Raw genomic sequence first — 18,468 nt, 5'->3', positions numbered from 1 at the left:
GGGGTCTGGGTGTTCCGGCCAGAGGGTGACGGGCCCTGGCCCACTCCTGCCCCCAGAGGCTTTCCTGATCCCTGCCCCTTACTACGGAGCCATCACGCAGCATGTGTATCTCTATGGCAACGTCCGACTGGTCTGTGTCTATCTGGACAGTGAGGTAAGAGTTCCTGGGACCCCAGGTTGGACCTGGGCCTTCCTGTAGGCCGAGATGTTCCTCTGTCTGAATTTGAGGGTAGAAATGAGAGGAAGTCCATGCCGAGGCCTCTGGGGTTATGGCTGAAAGGAGGGTGGAGCCTTCTGTTGGCCACGGCTGCCGGTGCCTAGGTGCCCTGGGGACACCCGATCTTCCACCTCTGAGATCCCTGGGGTCGATGCAAAAGCCAAGGGCAGCCCAGGGAGACCACACCTGAATGGTGGGGTGAGAACGGGGCAGAGCAGACCTCAACATGGAAGCCCACGGACCCCAATCAGTGGACCTCAGGGGGCTCTTCCCCAATCCTAGGAGCCGTGAGGGTGTCCCTGATGTGATGGGGTGGGTGGCAGTGAGAGAGGAGTGACCCCCCTGTGTTTTTCTGAGATTGTTCTAAGAGGAGGCTGGAGATGACAGGGGTAGGAGAGGCCCCAGCATCCAGGTCTGGGGGGGGCGGTCCCTGAATTTGGCTGCTGGCCCCAGCGTCCAGGTCTGGGGGGGGGTCCCTGAATTTGGCTGCTGGCTTTTGTGGATCTTCTTCCAGGTCACTGGGCTGGAGACACGCCCCTTCCAGCTCACAGTGGAGAAGCTCGAGATGGCGCTGGAAGGAGCTAATTCTGAGGTCTGGGGATCAAATTAAACCCAAGGCTGGAAGGCGGGGGGGCCTGAGCAGGGCATGGACCCCCTTCCTGTGGCTGATCTCCTGGGAGTAGTGGTGGCACTCCGTGATGGGGACGGGGGGTAGGGTGGTAGCATGGAACCGTTCTGGGGGTCAAGCGGGAGCCTGCCCATGGAGGGCTCCCTGCTAGAGAAAGACTCTGAGACTCTCAGTGTACAGAGAATCAACTAGAGAGCTTGATTAAAAATACTACCCCCCCGGGCTTCCCTGGTGGTGCAGTGGTTGAGAGTCCGCCTGCCCATGCAGGGGGCACGGTTCGTGCCCCGGTCCGGGAAGATCCCACATGCCGCGGAGCGGCTGGGCCCGTGAGTCATGGCCACTGGGCCTGCGCGTCCGGAGCCTGTGCTCCGCAACGGGAGAGGCCACAGCAGTGAGAGGCCCGCATACCGCAAAAAAAAAAAAAAAAAGCTACCCCTCACTTCTCCCGATTCTGACTCAGCAGGTCAAGAATGGAGCTTAGAAGTCTGTGGTTCAGCAGTCTCTCTGGTGATTTGGGGAGGTGGTCCCCCTCACTCTGAGGGGATCTGAGGCCTCCCAAAGAAAGGCATAGACCAGCAGCCCTCCAGTGGTTCCTGTCCAGTCCACTTTTCAGAAATCTGTCAATCTGTTTTTTTTTTTTAACCTTGGTCATAAAATCCATATATGCCCACTGTGGGAATTTTAAAAGTACAAACCACCACCCATAATTCTACCAACAAAGGCAACTCCTACTGGCGTTTGGGCATATTTCTCTCTGAGCTTTGTTCTCTGCATTTGTTCTCTTTTATAGCTGATACGATGCTGCAGATATAATTCTTTGCCCTTATTCGTTTCGTGTTGGGTGGTGAACACATTTCCCTGGGATCCTGCCCAGTGGGACCGTGTGGCCTTGGGGAGGAGCTGAGGGTCTGCTGTCCCACTGATGGTTTCAGGGTGTGAAGGTCAAAGGCCTCATCCTCATCAACCCCCAGAACCCTCTGGGTGATGTCTATTCCCCAGGAGAGCTGCAGGAGTACCTGAAGTTCGCCAAGAGGTGAGGCACCCCACGCTCACCCCGTAAAGCGTGTGACGGATCAGGGTTCTGATGTGAGCTTTGGTGCAGGTCCTGTTACCCCCTTTACCCCACTGTGGGTTTCTACCTGCTTTGGCCCTTCCTGGCAGTGGAGTCAGGGGGTAGGGGTTGGTGGGATGCTACTTCTCTCTTCCTTTTTATAACAGCAGCTGCTATTATTGCCCGCTCTAGGGGCCAGGCCCCCTGCTAAGCACCCTACATGCTCCAGCTCATGTAATCCTCCCAACGACCCTATTAGGTACAGATACTGTCATTATCCCATTGACTGCGGCTTAGAGTGAGGGGTGGAGCCAGCCGTGAATCTAGGTCCGCCTGTATGTAACTGTCTTGCACTTAACTGTGGCTGGAGGTGCCCGAGGGCTCCGCCTCCCCCGTCCCCCCACATTGCTTCAGAATCCCCACTGTCATCTGCCTTGTGTGTGTGCACGGCTTCTTGTTTGTTTGAAAGAAATAGACAAAAGAAGGGTGTTCCTGGAAAAAACAAGTTTGGTAACCCTGGGCTAGACCGTGGTCCTTCTGGATTTCTGATTCACTGCCATCCCACCTTGGGGGATGCATTTGGCCTACCAGCCAAGCTCTCTCCTCCCCACGACCTGCCCTCCAGGCATGAGCTGCACGTGATGGTGGATGAGGTCTACATGCTGTCCGTGTTTGAGGAGTCGGTTGGGTACCACAGTGTCCTGAGCCTGGAAAGGTGAGCTGACTCTGCCAGTCCCGTGCCCCTCCGCCCACCCAGGACAGTTCCCCTTCCTCCCAGCTAATCCTACTGTCCTCAGGTCCCCTAATGAGAAGAAGGGAGGCTGGGCCAATCAGTGGTTTTCAGATTGTTCTGTGGTGGTTCTGAAAGCTCCAAGGAGTGGAGGGTGGGAAATGGGCCTCCTCTGCCGTTTCCCTCATCTCCAGAGTGGCTCCATTTTCATTCATTCACTCATTCACTCATTCATTCAGCAGATACTTCTGGGGCCCCCTGCACGTGCCAGGCCCTTCCAGCTATGGGAGCTTTTTCATTAGATGTAGTTTGAGTCAAGAATGTGTGGCCAGAACACCTTTGGAAACAGTTGGATCGGATCATCTGTAAAATCTGCACCTCTGGCATTTGGGGATTCTGACAGTTCCTGATACTCGTTGAGATCTTCCAGCCCTGCTGAGTCCTTTTGTTACCGGAAGGGGGACCCCTTCCAGGACCCGAGAGTGGGCTCTTGTCTAATACTCCTAAATGAATTGTCTGAGGAGACACATGTACTGACAAAGCAAGAGACTTTATTGGGAAGGGGCACCTGGGTGGAGAGCAGGAGGGTAAGGGAACCCATGAGAGCTGCCCTGCCACATGGCTCGCAGTCTCGGGTTTTAAGGTAATGGGGTTAGCTTTCCAGGTTGTCTCTGGTCCATCATCTTGCTTGTGCCCATACTTGATCCAATTCAAGGCCCTTCCTGGCGGTGCGCACATCTCTCAGTCAGGATGGTTTCCCGTGTGAGGGTTTCTGGGAGGTTGGTAGAACATATTATGGGCTGGCGTCTCCTCCCTCCTTTTGGCCCCTCCTAAAGTCTTCCGGCTGGCGGTAGCTTGTCAGCTCCATATTCCTTAGCAGGACCTCTTGTTGTGAGATAACTTGTGCAAGTGGTGATTATCCTGCCTGGCCAGGGTGGGTGGTTTCAGTCAGTGGTTCCCGAACGCTTTCCTTTGCTCTGCTCAGGCAGTCCTCGCAAAGCTCTGCCAGGTGGATGGCACGTAGGTTGTTCCTCCCCTTTGCTTATGGATTAGGAGAGTGAGACTCAGGGAAATAGGGATTTGTCACTTCCTGTGGGCCAGACACTCTGCTGTGCTGGACATACATCAGTGAACAAGAAAGATATAGACCCTCCTTATGTGGAACTTGTCTTTCTAGCTGGAAAAAAAAACATCAAAAAAACCCCCCAAAACTTTTAGCAACTAGATGCACAGCTAATCATTTGATAATTGAAAAGCAGACATCTGGAGAGCCAACAGAGGATCTGCTTGGGGTACCAATTGGCCTGGTCTACCGGGAGGGGGTCAGAGAAGGTCCGCTTGAGGAAGCGATGCTTGAACTATGCTCTACGTCAGCGGCTGGCAAATAGTTTTGGATCAGATGGCAAATATGTTAAGCTTTACAGGTCATATGGTCACTCACTCAGCTCTGCCATTGTAGCATAAAATCAGCCATGGGAGCTTCCCTGGTGGCGCAGTGGTTGAGAGTCCGCCTGCCGATGCAGGGGACATGAGTTTGTGCCCCGGTCCGGGAAGATCCCACATGCCGCGGAGCGGCTGGGCCCATGAGCCATGGCCGCTGAGCCTGCGTGTCCGGGGCCTGTGCTCCGCAACGGGAGAGGCCACAACAGTGAGAGGGCCCCGTACCGCGCAAAAAAAAAAAAAAAAAAAAAAAAAAAAAATCAGCCATGGGCAGTACGCAGGTGGGAGAGCGTGGCTGTGCCCCCTTAGAGGTTCGTTTACAAGAACAGGCAGGAGGCTGTAGCTGGCTGACCCCTGCTCTAAAGGATGTGTAGGAATTGGTGATTCAAGAGATGAAACCAGACTCATCTGTCTCCTCATTTGTTCAACCAAACATGTGAACTCCGACGGGTCTGCGTTGCCTCTGTTCCCACCCTGTGCTCTCCGCAGGCTGCCTGACCCCCAGAGGACCCATGTGATGTGGGCGACCAGCAAGGTGGGTTCCTGGCTGGCCTTGGGGGTGTCAGGGGGAGGTGAGAGGGCAGAGAGGTGGGTGGAACCGGCTTCCTCTGGGAGGGGTGTCTGCCTCCCACAGTGCCTTTCTCCTTCAGGACTTCGGGATGTCTGGGCTCCGCTTTGGCACGCTGTACACAGAAAACCAGGACGTGGCCACTGTGGTATCCTCCCTCTGCCGCTATCACGGCCTCAGTGGCTTGGTCCAGTATCAGATGGCACAGCTGCTCCGGGACCGTGGTGACTGCCTGGGCCTGGCCACCTGAGGATGGGGGAGGGTTGTAGTCAGACCGGGACTGGCCAGGGGTCATGGGTGCTTCTCCCATGAGATGAATTTAGGGTGGTGTTTGAGAGTGCCAGCTCTGAGCCCAAACCACGTTCATGTCCTACTCGGTCACGTCCCAGCTATGTGGTCTATTCCTCCACCTCCCTGAGCCTCAGTTTCCTCTTTTGCAAAACAGGGATCATAATGGTACCTGTCTTGTAGGGTTGGTGTAATTTGTCATTCAATTAGAATAGCATCTGGCATACAATAGGCACTTAATCAATATGAACTCATTATTATTAGCTGTGAGCACTTGAAAAAGAGCAGAAGCTACTAAGGGAAGGTTGTTACAATGGAAGTGTCTCTTTCTGTGCAGGTCTGTTCTGTTCCTGGGTTCAGATAGTGAGTTTAGATAGCAAAGGTTACCTGTAATTGCCACCATTCATTGAGCCCCGCGAGATGCTCTCAATCTCATTTGTCCCTCCCCAGAATCCTAGGAAGCAGGTGTTTCTGCATTTTCCCCATTATTTTATAGATGAGGAAAATCAGGACCGGGTAGTACACACCTGCTATAATAGCTAAATTTAAAAAGATCGTGATAGTATCATGTGTTCCTGAGGATGTAGAGCAGCTGGAACTCACACTGCCAGTGGGAATGTTAAGGTGGAACAGCCACTTTGGAAAACAACTGAGCAGTTGATTATAAAATTCAACACACACTTACCAAATGGCCCAGAAATCCTGCTCCTAGATATTTGCCCTTATGGTCACACAAAAACCTCTCCATGGATGTTTATAGCTGCTTTATTCATAATCACCCCAACCTGGAAACAACCCAAATGTCCTTCCACAAATGAATGGAGAAACAGACTGTGGTTCACCCTCACACTGGAATACTACACGGCAGTAAAAGCCATGAGGACACAGACCCATCTCAGAGGCATTTTGCTGAGTGAAGGAAACCAGTCCCAAAAGATTACGTTACTGTATGATTCTACTTACGTGACACTCTGGAAAAGGCAAAACTACAGTGGAGAACAGACCAGCGATTGCAGGGAAGGGGGTGTTGTGACTTCAAACAGATAGCACAAGGGTGTTCTTCGGGGTGAGGGGACCATTCAGTATCCTGCCTGTCATGGGGGTTACACAAATCTATGCATGTGTTAAAATTCATCGAACTGGACACTGAAAACAAAGGTCAGTTAAAACAATGGGGATCAAGGAGGTGAAGTTGCCCAAGGCTTCACGCCTAGTCAGTGGCCACACTGTGATCTGAGCTTCCACCTGGGTGACTCGGAAGTGTCACTATGTAAGTGGGTACACCTCTGGTGAGGGTCTGAGTCCTGAGGGACTTTGTGTCTGGGCTCCTGAGAACGTCATGCAGGCCCTGGAGCCCTCAGGGCCAAGGATCTGGATTTAAGGTGCTTTTCACTGAATATTCCCATTGCCCCCAATCAACCAGCTACAGGAGGGGCTCACCCAGCTTTGGCAGCTCATGGCCTTTTTCTTTTCAGCATTTAGACTCTCAGGCCGGAGCGCAGGGTTGATGGCGAGGTTGATCTTCTGGCTTCTCTTTCACCCAAACAGACTGGATCAACCAAGTGTACCTGCCGGAAAACCACGCCCGGCTCAAGGCTGCTCACACCTATGTCTCGGAAGAGCTCCGGGCCCTGGGGATCCCCTTCGTGAGCCGTGGGGCCGGCTTCTTCATCTGGGTCGACTTGAGGAAGGTAATGCAGGTGGAATTGCAGGTGATGGGGGCAGTGTTAAAGCTGCCCCCAGCAGGCAAGGGCAGGGGGTCTCATTCTGCATCCTGAGCGCCTCTCACCCTCCCAGTACCTGCCCGCGGCCACCTTTGAGGAGGAGATGCTGCTCTGGCGCCGCCTTTTGGATAACAAGGTGCTGCTGTCCTTTGGCCAAGCCTTCGGGTGCAAAGAGCCTGGCTGGTTCCGCTTGGTTTTCTCTGACAAGACCCACCGGCTTCGCCTGGGTAAGCGGTCCGCCTCCTAACTGCGTCCTTCATTCTGCCCTCCCTCTTCTGGCCTCACCTGTGGCCCCAGCAGCCGGAGCTTGCTCGTCCCCACCCACCCAGCATCCGTGCTGACCCTCCCTTCCCCTTCTCACATCCAGGGATGCAGAGGGTCCGGCAGGTGCTTGAGGGCAAATCCCAGATGGCAGAAGACGCCCCTTCCTGCTAGACCGAGGAGCCGAGGGGTCCGCACAGGTGAGCTGGTCGCTGTCTTGTGGCCACAGGGCCTGGCAGCCCCTGTGAAGACTGATGGTGGATGAGCTGTTTGCCAGGCAGATACCCTTCTTGGCCTTGCCCTTGAAGAAGAAGTGCTCCTTGCTCTCCCGGTGGCAGCGAGCCACGCCTTGTCGTGGTCCATTCCCCTCCCCGGCTATTAAACAAAACCGGGAAAAAAACTAGAAGCCTCTGCTCTGAGTCATCTACGGAACAGGGGGAGTCGTGACTGCTCCTCCCCACAGCCCTCAGCCCCCCAGGACATGAAAACAAACTACCTGTACCCGCTTTTGTTGCTGCCTGCATTCGTCTGTCTTTGTTGCCAGGGAAACTAGTCAAAGGAGCAACACACGTTAAGAGAGCGTTTGCCCCCAAAAGAAAAAAGAGTGATGATTTCTACAAGGAGAAAGGAATTAATTCTGTATGTTCGGATTACTCTCCCTGCACATAGGATGTGTGGGCCTACAGCACACCTGGGACCTGAGACCTGGGACATGGGACCAGCCCCCGCGTGGGCCGAGGTGAACGGGTCCCCGGCGGGAGTCAGGAGGGGCGACTCTATCTCCGGGATACTCTTCTTCCTGGGAAGGAGCTGCCTTTACTGCTGGTCTCGAACCGGAGTGACCTAGCCGTGACTGTGCTGGGAGATGATGGGGCCCTGAACGGAGGCTGCAATGGGGACAAGCTCTGACCCAGGCTGGCCTTTCCACCTTAAGCATCAAAGGGCCGCTCACCCCTTCCCCAGGGGTGCTTTAGTTCAGAGCTCCAAGGAGCTTTCTGAACCAGCCTTAAAGCTGCTGGCTGAGGACCCTTCTCAGGTGCCGACACTCCTGTTTGGAAAAGCTATCTTCCTCTGTTCTTCTGTTTAGAGCACGTTGGTGAAATCAGCGTTTACTTTCTATAAACCATGCTCTATGGCTTAGGATCTGTCTTCCTCTTTCTGCCTTTCATTCATTCCTCCTTCCTCCCTGTCTTTTCTTGAATACCTTGTACGTTCCGGACACTGCGCTAGGTAATTTACATGCATCGTTTCTAACTCTAACCACCGTGGGAAGCTGGCATTATTAGCCCTCATTTTAGAGATGAGGAAACTGAGTCTCAAACAGATGAAATGATGTTTCTGAAGTTACATTGCTAAAAAGTAGCAGGGCCAGGATTCAAGTTCAGGTTGGTTTGGTTCACAATCTTTCCACTCCGCCAAACCACAGTCCCAAAGGATTCTTGGACTTTTCCAGTCCTGAGAACCAGGCTTCATGCTGTCATCGTTTCACCTTTCATTATTTTTCAACATCGTTGGCTAAGTAGCACTCGTTTCTACTCCCACTTCCAGGATACGTTGATGCCAGGATTTGCTGTACTGGGATGCCTGCCGCTTTTCCGGAGGTCATAACAGAATGGCCACGTTGACGGCCCTACACATCCTCTCCAGAGACCTCTGTTGTGATGCTGCCACTGTTGTTGAGGGTCCCCTGTGAAGGACCCACGTGATGAATTCCATTTAGAATTTTCAGAAGGATGACTCCTAGCTCTCCCTTAGAGAGAATCCAAGCAGGTTTCCTAGCAAGGCTGACTAAACTAGGAATCTGGATCTGAACTGAGCTCATTGGTTTGAGTAGAGCTGGCTTGTGCTCTGCTGAATGGCTGTGTTCCATATGTCTCCCTTTCTGGAGCATGGACTGGACATATCCTACACCCACCTCACATCTTCTCTGCTCACCTTTCTGCTCTGCCAGTTACTACAGCCATCAGATTTTGTGTTCTCTCCTTCTCTTTTCCTCTGTGTGGCTTCATTTTCAGACATGCTCCATTCAGATGGTGGCAAGATGGCTTCCAGGCAGCTCCAGGTTACATGGTCCTTGTAGCAGACACCTACAGGGTATTAGCAAGATAGACACCCTTTCTTCCTCAGCATTCATTTCTCTCCTGCCATAGAAGGCCAGCAGGCCTTACCTCAATCATCTGCCCATCCAGGGGAACCCAGGTTCTATTCATCTGTCCACTCTGCCATCCTTAGTGGGTTGGCTTTTCCCCTTCAAGCTTATTTCCTCATTGTCTCAATATGGCTACAGAAGCTCTAAACATCACCTCCTCACCAACCACTTCCAGACACAGAAAAGAGAGTATGTTTTTCTGTTGCCTCCTTTTCATTTTATTTCATTCATTTAAAAAATATTTGTTTAAGCCTCAGATTTGTAGGAGTTCTTTGTATGTCTGGAAATGAGTATTTATTTTGCCAGATACTCTTCATTTATTAACATTCACTTTATCATTTTTTTTATTCTCCTCCTGAACATGGAAATGACCTTAGAACACTTAACTCTCACTCCTTTATTTTCATCTCCTGCCATATTGTTGACTAGTATTTTAGTTAATGCCTCTTTGTTGTTGTTGTTTTTTTCTTCCTCTGGAAATTGTGCTTTGAAAAGTCATGACAACCCCAGTTTGGTCGAAGACCTGGTCAAATAGAACCTCCAGTTCTGATGTGAACATTTCTAACAACAGTTCTAAGACTCTCAACAGGATATTTAATGTTTGACACCATGTTTTCTTAGACTCCATCACCCTAAGTCAAAATTTAGGGCATTGTTTTCCCATAAAGAGTCTGAAAAAGAGTTTAAAAGAAAGTGAGAATAGTAGTTGCCTATGGGGTAGGGAAACTGGGAGGATGGGAAACAAGGACAGGAGTGAGAATGTGTACTCTTTCTTTCACTTTTTTGGTTCTCCTGTGTTTGTTTTAATGCTTTTTGTTTTTAAAACCACATGAAAGCTGTATACAGTAAAAAAAGAAATAAACTTAAAAATTCTATTTAGGGAAAGTACCTAGGAGAGTTACAGATACCATCTAGGTCTAGTACTGGTCTCAGATGTCTTTTGAGCTTCTGCTAAAACACTGCGTTCAATTAATTTTTAAAAACTGAAGTAAAGTTTACCTACAGTGAATTGGGCAGATCTTAACTGTAAGATTCAATGTCCTTGACATATATATATATATATATATATATATATATATATATATATATATATACATCTGTGTAACTAATATCCTATCCCCGTCATGATGTGGAACAGTTCTATTACTGCAGAAAGTTCCTTCAAGCTCTTATGTAAGCCTCCCAATCTCCTACAGGCAGCCACCACTCTGATTTCTAGCTCCATGCATAAAGTTTCCCAAGGGATCATATAGCTGTTCACTTTTGTGTCTGGGTTATTTTGCTCAGCTTCATGTTTTAGGGTTCATTTACATTTACATTTACATGTATCAGTACTACATTCTTTTCTCTCTATGTGGTAATATCCCCTTTTCACTCCTAATAGTGGTAACTTTTGCTCTCTCTACTTTTGTTATTGTCATGAACAGTCTTGTACTGGTTTTATCAATTTTACTAGTTTTTCACAATAAACTATTACTTTTGTTAATTCTATTGTATTTTTGTTTTCTAATTTGTTAATTTCTTTTCTTTAGGTGTTTATATGAGTACATGGGGCCTATAATTTTTGTATAAAGGGAAAATCATTATTTTTTGCTCCTTTCTTCTGCCATTACTTTTCCTCCCTCACCTGCCAAAGCTACTGTTATTCCCTAATTTAAAGAAAAAGTACAAAATATGTGCATCTTACTGTACATACATTTTATCTCATAAGAAAAAAGGAACTGCAAAATATTGATCTCTAGTTAATGATATGCATTCAATAAAACATTCAGATGTAACTGCTGATATCTGCAACTTATTTTGAAATGTAGCAAAAAAAATGATGGATCAGCAAATGGATAGACAGACATGTGACAATACTGTAAAATATTAATTGCATAATATAGACAGTAGATATATGGGTATTTGCTGCAAAATTCTTTCCATTTTTTTTTTTGTTTCTTTTTACCTTTCACCCCCTTCACCCATTTCTTCCACCTCTGGCAACTACCATTCTCTTCTCTGTGTCTATAAGCCAGGTTTTTTGTGTGTTTGTTTTGTTTTTTAGATTCCACATATAAGAAAGATCATATGGTATTTGTATTTCTCTTATTTCACTTAGCAGAATGCCCTCGAGGTCCACCCATGTTGTCACAAATGGCAGGATTCCCTTTTCATGGCTGAATAATATTCCATTCATCTGTCTGTAGATACTTAGGTTGTTTCCATATCTTGACTAGTGTGAATAATGCCGCAGTGAACATGGGGGTGATGGCTAGTTTTTAATCTCCAAATTTGTTGTTTTTATTTTTATAGTTTTATACAGCCAGTATTTGTTTTGATTTACCTATGAGTTTATCCATTTCATTACTTCTTTACTTCATCTCAGTACTTTCTTCTGGTTTTAATATTCTTTTTCCTGAAATACATCTCTTAAGAAATTCTGTTAGGGTTTACTGATGGTAAATTCTTTCTATCAGTGTTTGTCTGAAAATGTGTTTCTTTCGTATTCTTGAAGGATGGTTTCACTAGGTATACAATTGAAATTGACTGCTAGCTTCTTTTGGCACTTTTACCAGTATCTTATGACTTCTGTTTTTTGTTTTTGTTGAGAAGCCCACTGTTAGTCTTATTGTCCATCCATTACAGGTGATCATCTCTGTCCAATAATGGAAGATTCTTAGCGACTGTACCCTTGGAAACTGCTTCTACTGCATTCTCTCTGTTCCCTGTTTCTGGATACATCCTGGGTTTTCTTCCTTTATTCTCCCTCTCTTTCAACCTCCCTGTCCTATATTCCATCTCCTTGTTTTTTCTTGAATCTGCATTCTGGGTAATTTATTCAGATCTATATCTCAGTGTATTAATTGTATCTAATCTGTGGTTTAACTTATGCATTGAATTTTTAATCTCAATTTTTATATTTAGTACTTTTTCAATCTCTTCCGTCTTTGGGGAAAAAACCATCTTGTTTCTTTCTAATATTTACAGTTCCATCTTTTAAGTCTTTGAGCACCATAAACTTACTTATTTTATATCTATTTCTCATTATCCGGTTATCTGTAGTTTCTGCAGGTTAAATTTCTGCTGTTTGTAGTTTCTGCTGACTGGTTTATTCTTCATGCGCTTTGTAATTCCAGATTGTGAGTTTATGTTTGTCAGAATCCTGGGCAGTTTGCCTTGAGGGCATGACCCTCCAGAGGGGATTTATGTTTCCTTTGCTTCAAGTTACTCTTTAGGTGGGGAACTTCCTGGACCATGCTGGCAGTATCCATTCAAATTCCACCTTGTTGTGAAGCTTGAAATTAAAGCTTCTCAGCAGAGACTCTTCTTTTCCCATTCTCTGGACAAGACAGACAAGTTTTTCTTTTGGTTTGTTACTGATGTTGAGCACATTTTTCCAGCCGTCCATCTCAATAGCCTAGCTTTACATGGTTTTCTCCACATCTTCCCAACTTGTATGCCCAAACTGTACCTTCAACACTCAATTTTCTCACTTTACCTTCATTTTTGGCTCCTTGTATATTTTCTTTACTTCTTTTGTGAGCTCAGTATCCATTTGAGAGAGTGTTCATTATATTTGCTCTGGTGTTGATAGGTGTTTTCTGGTCCACCCAGGCTGCCCGCCAGTGTCGTATAAGCTGACCCAACATGAAATACCACAGAACAATTCTTTCACGGAGTCTTTTTTCTTGGGGAATGTACCTTTCTCCATACTTACAGACTGCTATCGTGTAAAGGAAGTGGTAAAGCTGGCATTCATCTCCACACTAGCAATTGCTCTTCATTGTAAACTCTCTTTCAAAAAAGTGGCTGATGGGGCTTCCCTGGTGGCGCAGTGGTTGAGAGTCCGCCTGCCGATGCAGGGGACACGGGTTCGTGCCCCGGTCCGGGAAGATCCCACGTGCCGCGGAGCGGGTGGGTCCGTGAGCCATGGCGGCTGAGCCTGCGTGTCCGGAGCCTGTGCTCTGCAACGGGAGAGGCCACAACAGTGAGAGGCCCGTGTACCGCAAAACAAACAAACAAAAAAACAAAAAGTGGCTGATGATGCCACTTTCCTTGAAAACCACACGCTTTTTAACGCTCACTTGCACTTCTCCTGGCTCACTGGGTACGCGGGACTCTGCATGGTCTTTGCTTTCTCCTGTACCTTCAGAGCAAGTAATGAAATGTCTTTCTACAGTCTCTCTTCTAACCACCAACCACAAGTACTTTTCTACCTTCTGAGACTTCAGGTCCTGGCCCACAGTTTTCTTTCTCATTCTTCTCTGCAGTCGCTCTCAGCTGCTTTAGCATCACGTAACTTCTAATATCACAGCTTCTTTACCTTCTCACCTCCAATTCCTTGCATGGTTTCTACCCCTAGAAATGTAGCCCCACCGGTTGAACCATGCTGGTTTAAAACACACTTGCTCTTTCTGACTGCTTCTCCTTCTTTCTCACATCTGTGCCTTTGCTCATGCTTTTTTTTCTCTGAGGGAATGCCCTCTTCGTCCTCTATTTGTCAAAATCCTAACTGTCCTCCAGGACCAGCAAATGTGTCAACTCTTGCGTGAGGTCTTCCTACATCTTTCCAGTTGGATGTGATCGCTTTCTCTCTTGAACCCTGTAGCACAGTGTTCCCCAACCTTTTTGGCACCAGGGACCGGTTTTGTGGAAGACAGTTTTTCTACCGACTGGTGGCAACCAGTACCGGCCTGGGGGTTGGGGACCCCTGCTGTAGCATTTTGTGTACATTTTCCTGTGCCACTCTCCATCCTCTGCTTTGGTGAATCTTACTTGTGCATTTGTTTTCTTTCTATTGAGCTCCTCCCAGCGTCTGGGCACCCTTTATTCATTCAAAAACTACTCATTGAGCACTTCCTATGTGCCAGGCACTATGCATGTTTAGGGTTATAAAAAGTGAATAACATAGGCAGGTTCTTCAAAGGCTATGCCTAACACGGGTCTTTAACACAGAAAGTCCTCATTTAATGAAAAAATAATTCATTTAAAATGTTTACAGAGAAAGACAAGAAAGTGAAAATGCTTTCCACTTATCCGTTTCTCAAATGTGGTGTATGTGTGCTAAAATTTCTTATCATTTTTTTGGGGGGGGGTGTGGATTTGAAGAGCAGAGCAAATGCTCTCTTAGATGTGGGGAAGCAGAATGTGTTTTCCTGTCTTCAGAATATTCTCATCCCAATCTCTCTGGATCTTTGTTAAGCAGGCATTAACTCACAAGAATATTCTTGGAATCACTGTTGCTGCTGGAAGCCCCAGTGGGTCTCTAGACTCAGAATCATCCCTATGAATATTTAAGTTCTAAGTGACAGCTTCCACCAGATGGTGCTGAGGCACAGCTGAGACCAGATGGATTTGGGTTCTGCAGCCGTTGTCTGTAAACTGCATAGGCTCAGTGGGGTCATTTCATTAACTTCTCAATAACATCACTCTGCATTTTGATTGAATTTTTTAGACTCCACTTACTGTCTTATGACAGGGGTTTTGCTGTGCATGTAGGAGGCTAGATCATGTAAATAATACAGAAACAAAATGAAAATGAAAGTTTTTCTCCCCCATTTCTACCTCCACAATTAATCCCTCTAAAACTGTTTATTGCTTCTTGAATTATTTCCAGAAAACATGTTATATATAAGTGCCTGAATCTAAGCATCTACATATATATTTTGTCTTGTTTCTGCATACATATATATGTATATTTTATTACATAAAAAGGTTCATACTCGTCTACTGTTTTAAACCATGTTTTCATATTAACATGTCTTTGACATTTTTCCATACCAACATACATATTCATTCTCTCATTATTACATTCTAATAATTTATTTTGATTAATATCAAATTTTCCATAGTTTATTTTGGTTGTGTCCGGGTTTTCGCTATTATTAGAAACAGTACTGTAATGAATATTTTTGATAAACGTCGTTGAGAGTATCCATAGGGTAAACTCCATACAGAGGGATTGTTGGGGAAAGTTACCTGCATTTTACGTTTAATGGATAACTGCCAAATTCCCTTTCAGGAATGTTGCACGCGCATGAATACCGATTATACTAAAACGTTTACATTTTTGTCAGCTTTATAAACAGTTTTGTAAGTTAAGCATGGGGCTTAACTTTAATTAATTTCTTTAATTACGAACGAGGCTGCGTGTCTATGGATTTCTCTGTGGAGCCTGAGTTTCGCCTGCCTATCTGGGAGAAACCCTAAGCGGTGCCTTGACTCCTCCTGTCCAGCAGGGGCCGCAGGTAGGGGCCGCTCGCGCATGCGCAGTGCGCTGGGTGTCAGGCCGCCGAGCGCAGCCGGCCCAGTGCTCCCCGCTAGCTACCGCAGACCCGGCGCAGGCAGCGGCGACCAGCAGCTTCGTGCGATCCCACCCAGGCGGCTGTGGCCAGTGCCCCGCGGCATGAGCCGGTGACCGAGCGCGGGGCCGAGCAGGAGGCAACCGTGGCCGAGGTAAGCGCGGCGCGGAAGGGCCGGGCGGGCCCCTGGTGAGGGCTCGGGCCTCCCCGGGCCGCGGCGGAGTCGGGGCCGAATCGCCGGGGAAGCGCGGACCGCGCGGAGGTCCGAGGGCTGCAAGAGGCCGGCGCCACTCCCTGTGAATTCCCGCTTTGGGTGCGCTTTGATTTCCTCCCCGCCTTCTCCTTCGTCACCCGACCCGCCTAGCACTTTGGTTTCCCACCTGTTTCCTTGCCCACTTCTGTTCCCCGTCCGCACCTTTCCTTTTTCCCGGGATCCTGTGGCTTCCTTTTCCGAAGGCCCCACCCTCTGCCGTGACCTCTCTCTGCTGCCAGCTCCTTCCCGCGAGCCACAGGGATCTGCTTTCTCCCACTGGGATTTTTCAGCTCTGGGTTCTGCCTTGGCCAGTGGCGTCCCGTTCGGTACCAGATGCCCTGGGCAGGACCGGATGCTCTGGTGAGGAGGGTGGCCAGCGGTGTCCGGGCTCTAGGCATCTACTTGAAGCTCAGAGGCACTTGGAGTTTTACTTACTGGCGGCGGGAACCAGATCTATGTATACAGTTTTGAGGTTAAAATTATTTGGTGTAACTTATTGGAAAGTGCTAATCTAGAAGGGTCCTTGATTTATCTGTCTGAAGATGTCTTGAAATAGAAATTTAAATTCTTCTTCTAAGTTAATTGAGTGCCCTGAGGACTTAAACTGGACTTAGTTTGTAAATTTCAGAGCTCAAAGGCTATTTACAGTAATAAAATACATGACTCAATTTCTATCACTCCTCACTGCCGCTGACTTAAGCCATCTGGTTGCAAATGCTGGTGTAAATGGATAGATTTGCGTCTGTCAAATTATGCTGGTTAATTGAGGACTGAAAAAGGTGTATCTAATTCAGGCTTTTAAGGGTAATTAGGGGAGGCAGCTTCACATGGGGGTTAGAGAGCGCAGGCTCCGGAGCCAGGCTGCCATTCTCCAGATCCTAGCATTGGCATTTTCTAGTTGTGTGACATTGGGCAAATTGCTTAGCCTTCCTTGTTACTTTCCCTGTCTGTAAAATGAGGATAATCATAGATTGTCACAGGGCACTGTTAGGAAGATTAGGTTAACGCAGAATGCTTAAAACAGATCCTGGCATGTAGTGGGTCTGCAGTAAAGTTTAGTTATTGTCAGTAGTTCCTTAGTTATATGCACTGTGTTAATTATAGTATAATTCCCACAAAGGGGCACAGGTTTTTGTTTTTTAAATTTGGAATCATTTTTAGGGGTGGTTCACTATAACATAACTTTAATTGTAAAGGATCCTATCAGGTAAGGCAGTGAATTGCAGATTTTCCTGCTTCGGTTAATATTTGGTTCCTTTGTTTTCAGGAACAGGTGAGTTAAGTTCCAGGGTAGCAGCGGCCCCAAGAGTTCATCTGTGAGGGCTTCTGTAAAAAGGTTAAGAAGATGAGAGTTTGGGACTGCAAACTTTGGACTAAGCGGATTGGACATAGCCTGAAGCACTAAGGAAAGGTTATTCAGGCAAGATTTAGGAATAACTAATTCCAGGAACAGAAAATGCATCTCATCTTGACAGTAGAGTGAGGTTGAAAGATTTTTCCAGTGATTCAGTGCCTGACATCTAGCCGGATGATTCCAGTGTTTTGCAGGGACAGATTTGATGTGCTTTGAGGAGGCTAAAGTTTGTAGGGCTTGTTGTGAAATTCTTATTTTGACCCAGGTTGTGGTATTATATGGAAAAACATTCATTAATAGGAGATTCCTTTTGGTTTGTCCTCTTGGGGAAGCTCAGTGTTAGGGGAGAGGAGGGTGGTCAAGGGTAGGTACAGAAAATTCCATCTGTGAAATTACCTATTTCCGCCCCCCCCCTTTGGAAACTCTAATTCAAGAAAGAAAATGATCAGAGTTCATCACCATATAATTACTCAAAACTTGGGCCTTGAACAGTGTGTGTGCTGATGGAACTGGGAAGTATATAGACACTCCTTCATTCAACAAACATTTATGTTTACATGGAATGTGTTCTAGACATGATATTAGATGCTGGGAATACTGAGCAGAGATGAAAAACTCTGATTACAAGAAAATGACCAGTAGAAGAGAGACTTGCAATTACATAACCAATTACTACAGTCTGGCAAGTGCTGTAATGAAGCCTGTGAAAGGTACAAGGATGTTCACCGAGCGTTCTCGGTCTCTGAAGCTCGACTTAGGGGCTGGTTTCTTGTTCACTTAAGGCTTTTCCCCTCATTTCTTTTTTTACTAAGAGTTTTTACTCCACCTCAAGTGCTCGCCATCTCTCTCAGCTGTTCAGCACAGACCTGTGGACGCTCACTTAGCCAGTGTAGGCAAACCTCAGAAATGTGAGTTTATATCCCTGGGAACAGCCCTCAGGTGGGGGGTGGGGGTGGGGGAGGCGCGGGATGGATAGGCTTCGCGGATGAATGTCCTTGAAAGGGACAGTTCTCAGGTGCATTTTTCGGAGGGACCCTAGAAGGGTTGAGCCCCATCTGCCCAGCTCAGTATGGCAGCCAGCACGGTAATGCACCCTCGTGGCTTTCCGTTCTTCTCCAACTCCTCTCCTTACTCCCTCCCTCTGGCTTTCTGGATTCGTCTTCTGCAAGCTGCTTGCACCCAAGCCATTTTTAGTTTGGCAGAACATAAACTAAGGCGGTTGGTACTGGAAGTGGCTCTAGAAAGCAGGTCCTGAGAATAGCGTTGTGAGACTGGAATCGCTCACCCTCAGGTGGCAACCAGGACCCCTTTGCTGGGGGTAGGTGAGGCGTTGATAACCCCTGGTGCCCTCTAGCGTCACTGAGTAGTCAGGCTGACCAGTGGGGGGTTGGGATGAGGTTCAGGTAGAAAGGAAAGCATTGGCTGGCACAGGAACTCTAGCGCTCGAGCAGTGTGTGGACCGTGGTCATGATGACGCTGGTGGAATTGGTTGGCTCTTGTTATCCCCTTAGAGGCCTTAGG

General features: G+C 47.6%; 2 protein-coding genes across 10 annotated transcripts in view; both read left to right on the top strand.

Annotated features, from left to right (window-relative positions):
* Positions 1 to 18,468, top strand: part of ACCS (1-aminocyclopropane-1-carboxylate synthase homolog (inactive)) — a 34,994-nt gene that overhangs the window by 9,485 nt on the left and 7,041 nt on the right. For 2 of the 5 annotated variants that reach the window (XM_060159361.1, XM_060159360.1), the window contains exons 7-15: positions 57 to 154; positions 732 to 809; positions 1,778 to 1,878; positions 2,522 to 2,611; positions 4,556 to 4,601; positions 4,717 to 4,858; positions 6,471 to 6,613; positions 6,720 to 6,873; positions 7,014 to 7,107. In XM_060159361.1, the coding sequence (XP_060015344.1) occupies positions 57 to 154; positions 732 to 809; positions 1,778 to 1,878; positions 2,522 to 2,611; positions 4,556 to 4,601; positions 4,717 to 4,858; positions 6,471 to 6,613; positions 6,720 to 6,873; positions 7,014 to 7,081 (920 nt within the window). In that variant the 3' untranslated portion in view covers positions 7,082 to 7,107. Of the gene's footprint in view, positions 1 to 56; positions 155 to 731; positions 810 to 1,777; positions 1,879 to 2,521; positions 2,612 to 4,555; positions 4,602 to 4,716; positions 4,859 to 6,470; positions 6,614 to 6,719; positions 6,874 to 7,013; positions 7,314 to 8,455; positions 10,117 to 18,468 lie in introns of those variants that run through there. The other 3 variants (XR_009542371.1, XM_060159359.1, XM_060159358.1) reach the window with 3 other exon arrangements.
* Positions 7,034 to 18,468, top strand: part of EXT2 (exostosin glycosyltransferase 2) — a 137,983-nt gene continuing 126,548 nt past the window's right edge. Inside the window, exon 1 of one of the 5 annotated variants that reach the window (XM_060159356.1) lies at positions 7,034 to 7,107. The gene's annotated coding sequence lies outside the window, so the exon portion shown is untranslated. Of the gene's footprint in view, positions 7,108 to 14,939; positions 15,495 to 15,636; positions 15,654 to 18,468 lie in introns of those variants that run through there. The other 4 variants (XM_060159357.1, XM_060159354.1, XM_060159353.1 and 1 more) reach the window with 4 other exon arrangements.

Source organism: Lagenorhynchus albirostris, chromosome 9 (assembly GCF_949774975.1).
Source record: "Lagenorhynchus albirostris chromosome 9, mLagAlb1.1, whole genome shotgun sequence".
NCBI lineage: Eukaryota > Metazoa > Chordata > Mammalia > Artiodactyla > Delphinidae > Lagenorhynchus > Lagenorhynchus albirostris.
This window is presented reverse-complemented; position numbering and strand designations above follow the sequence as displayed.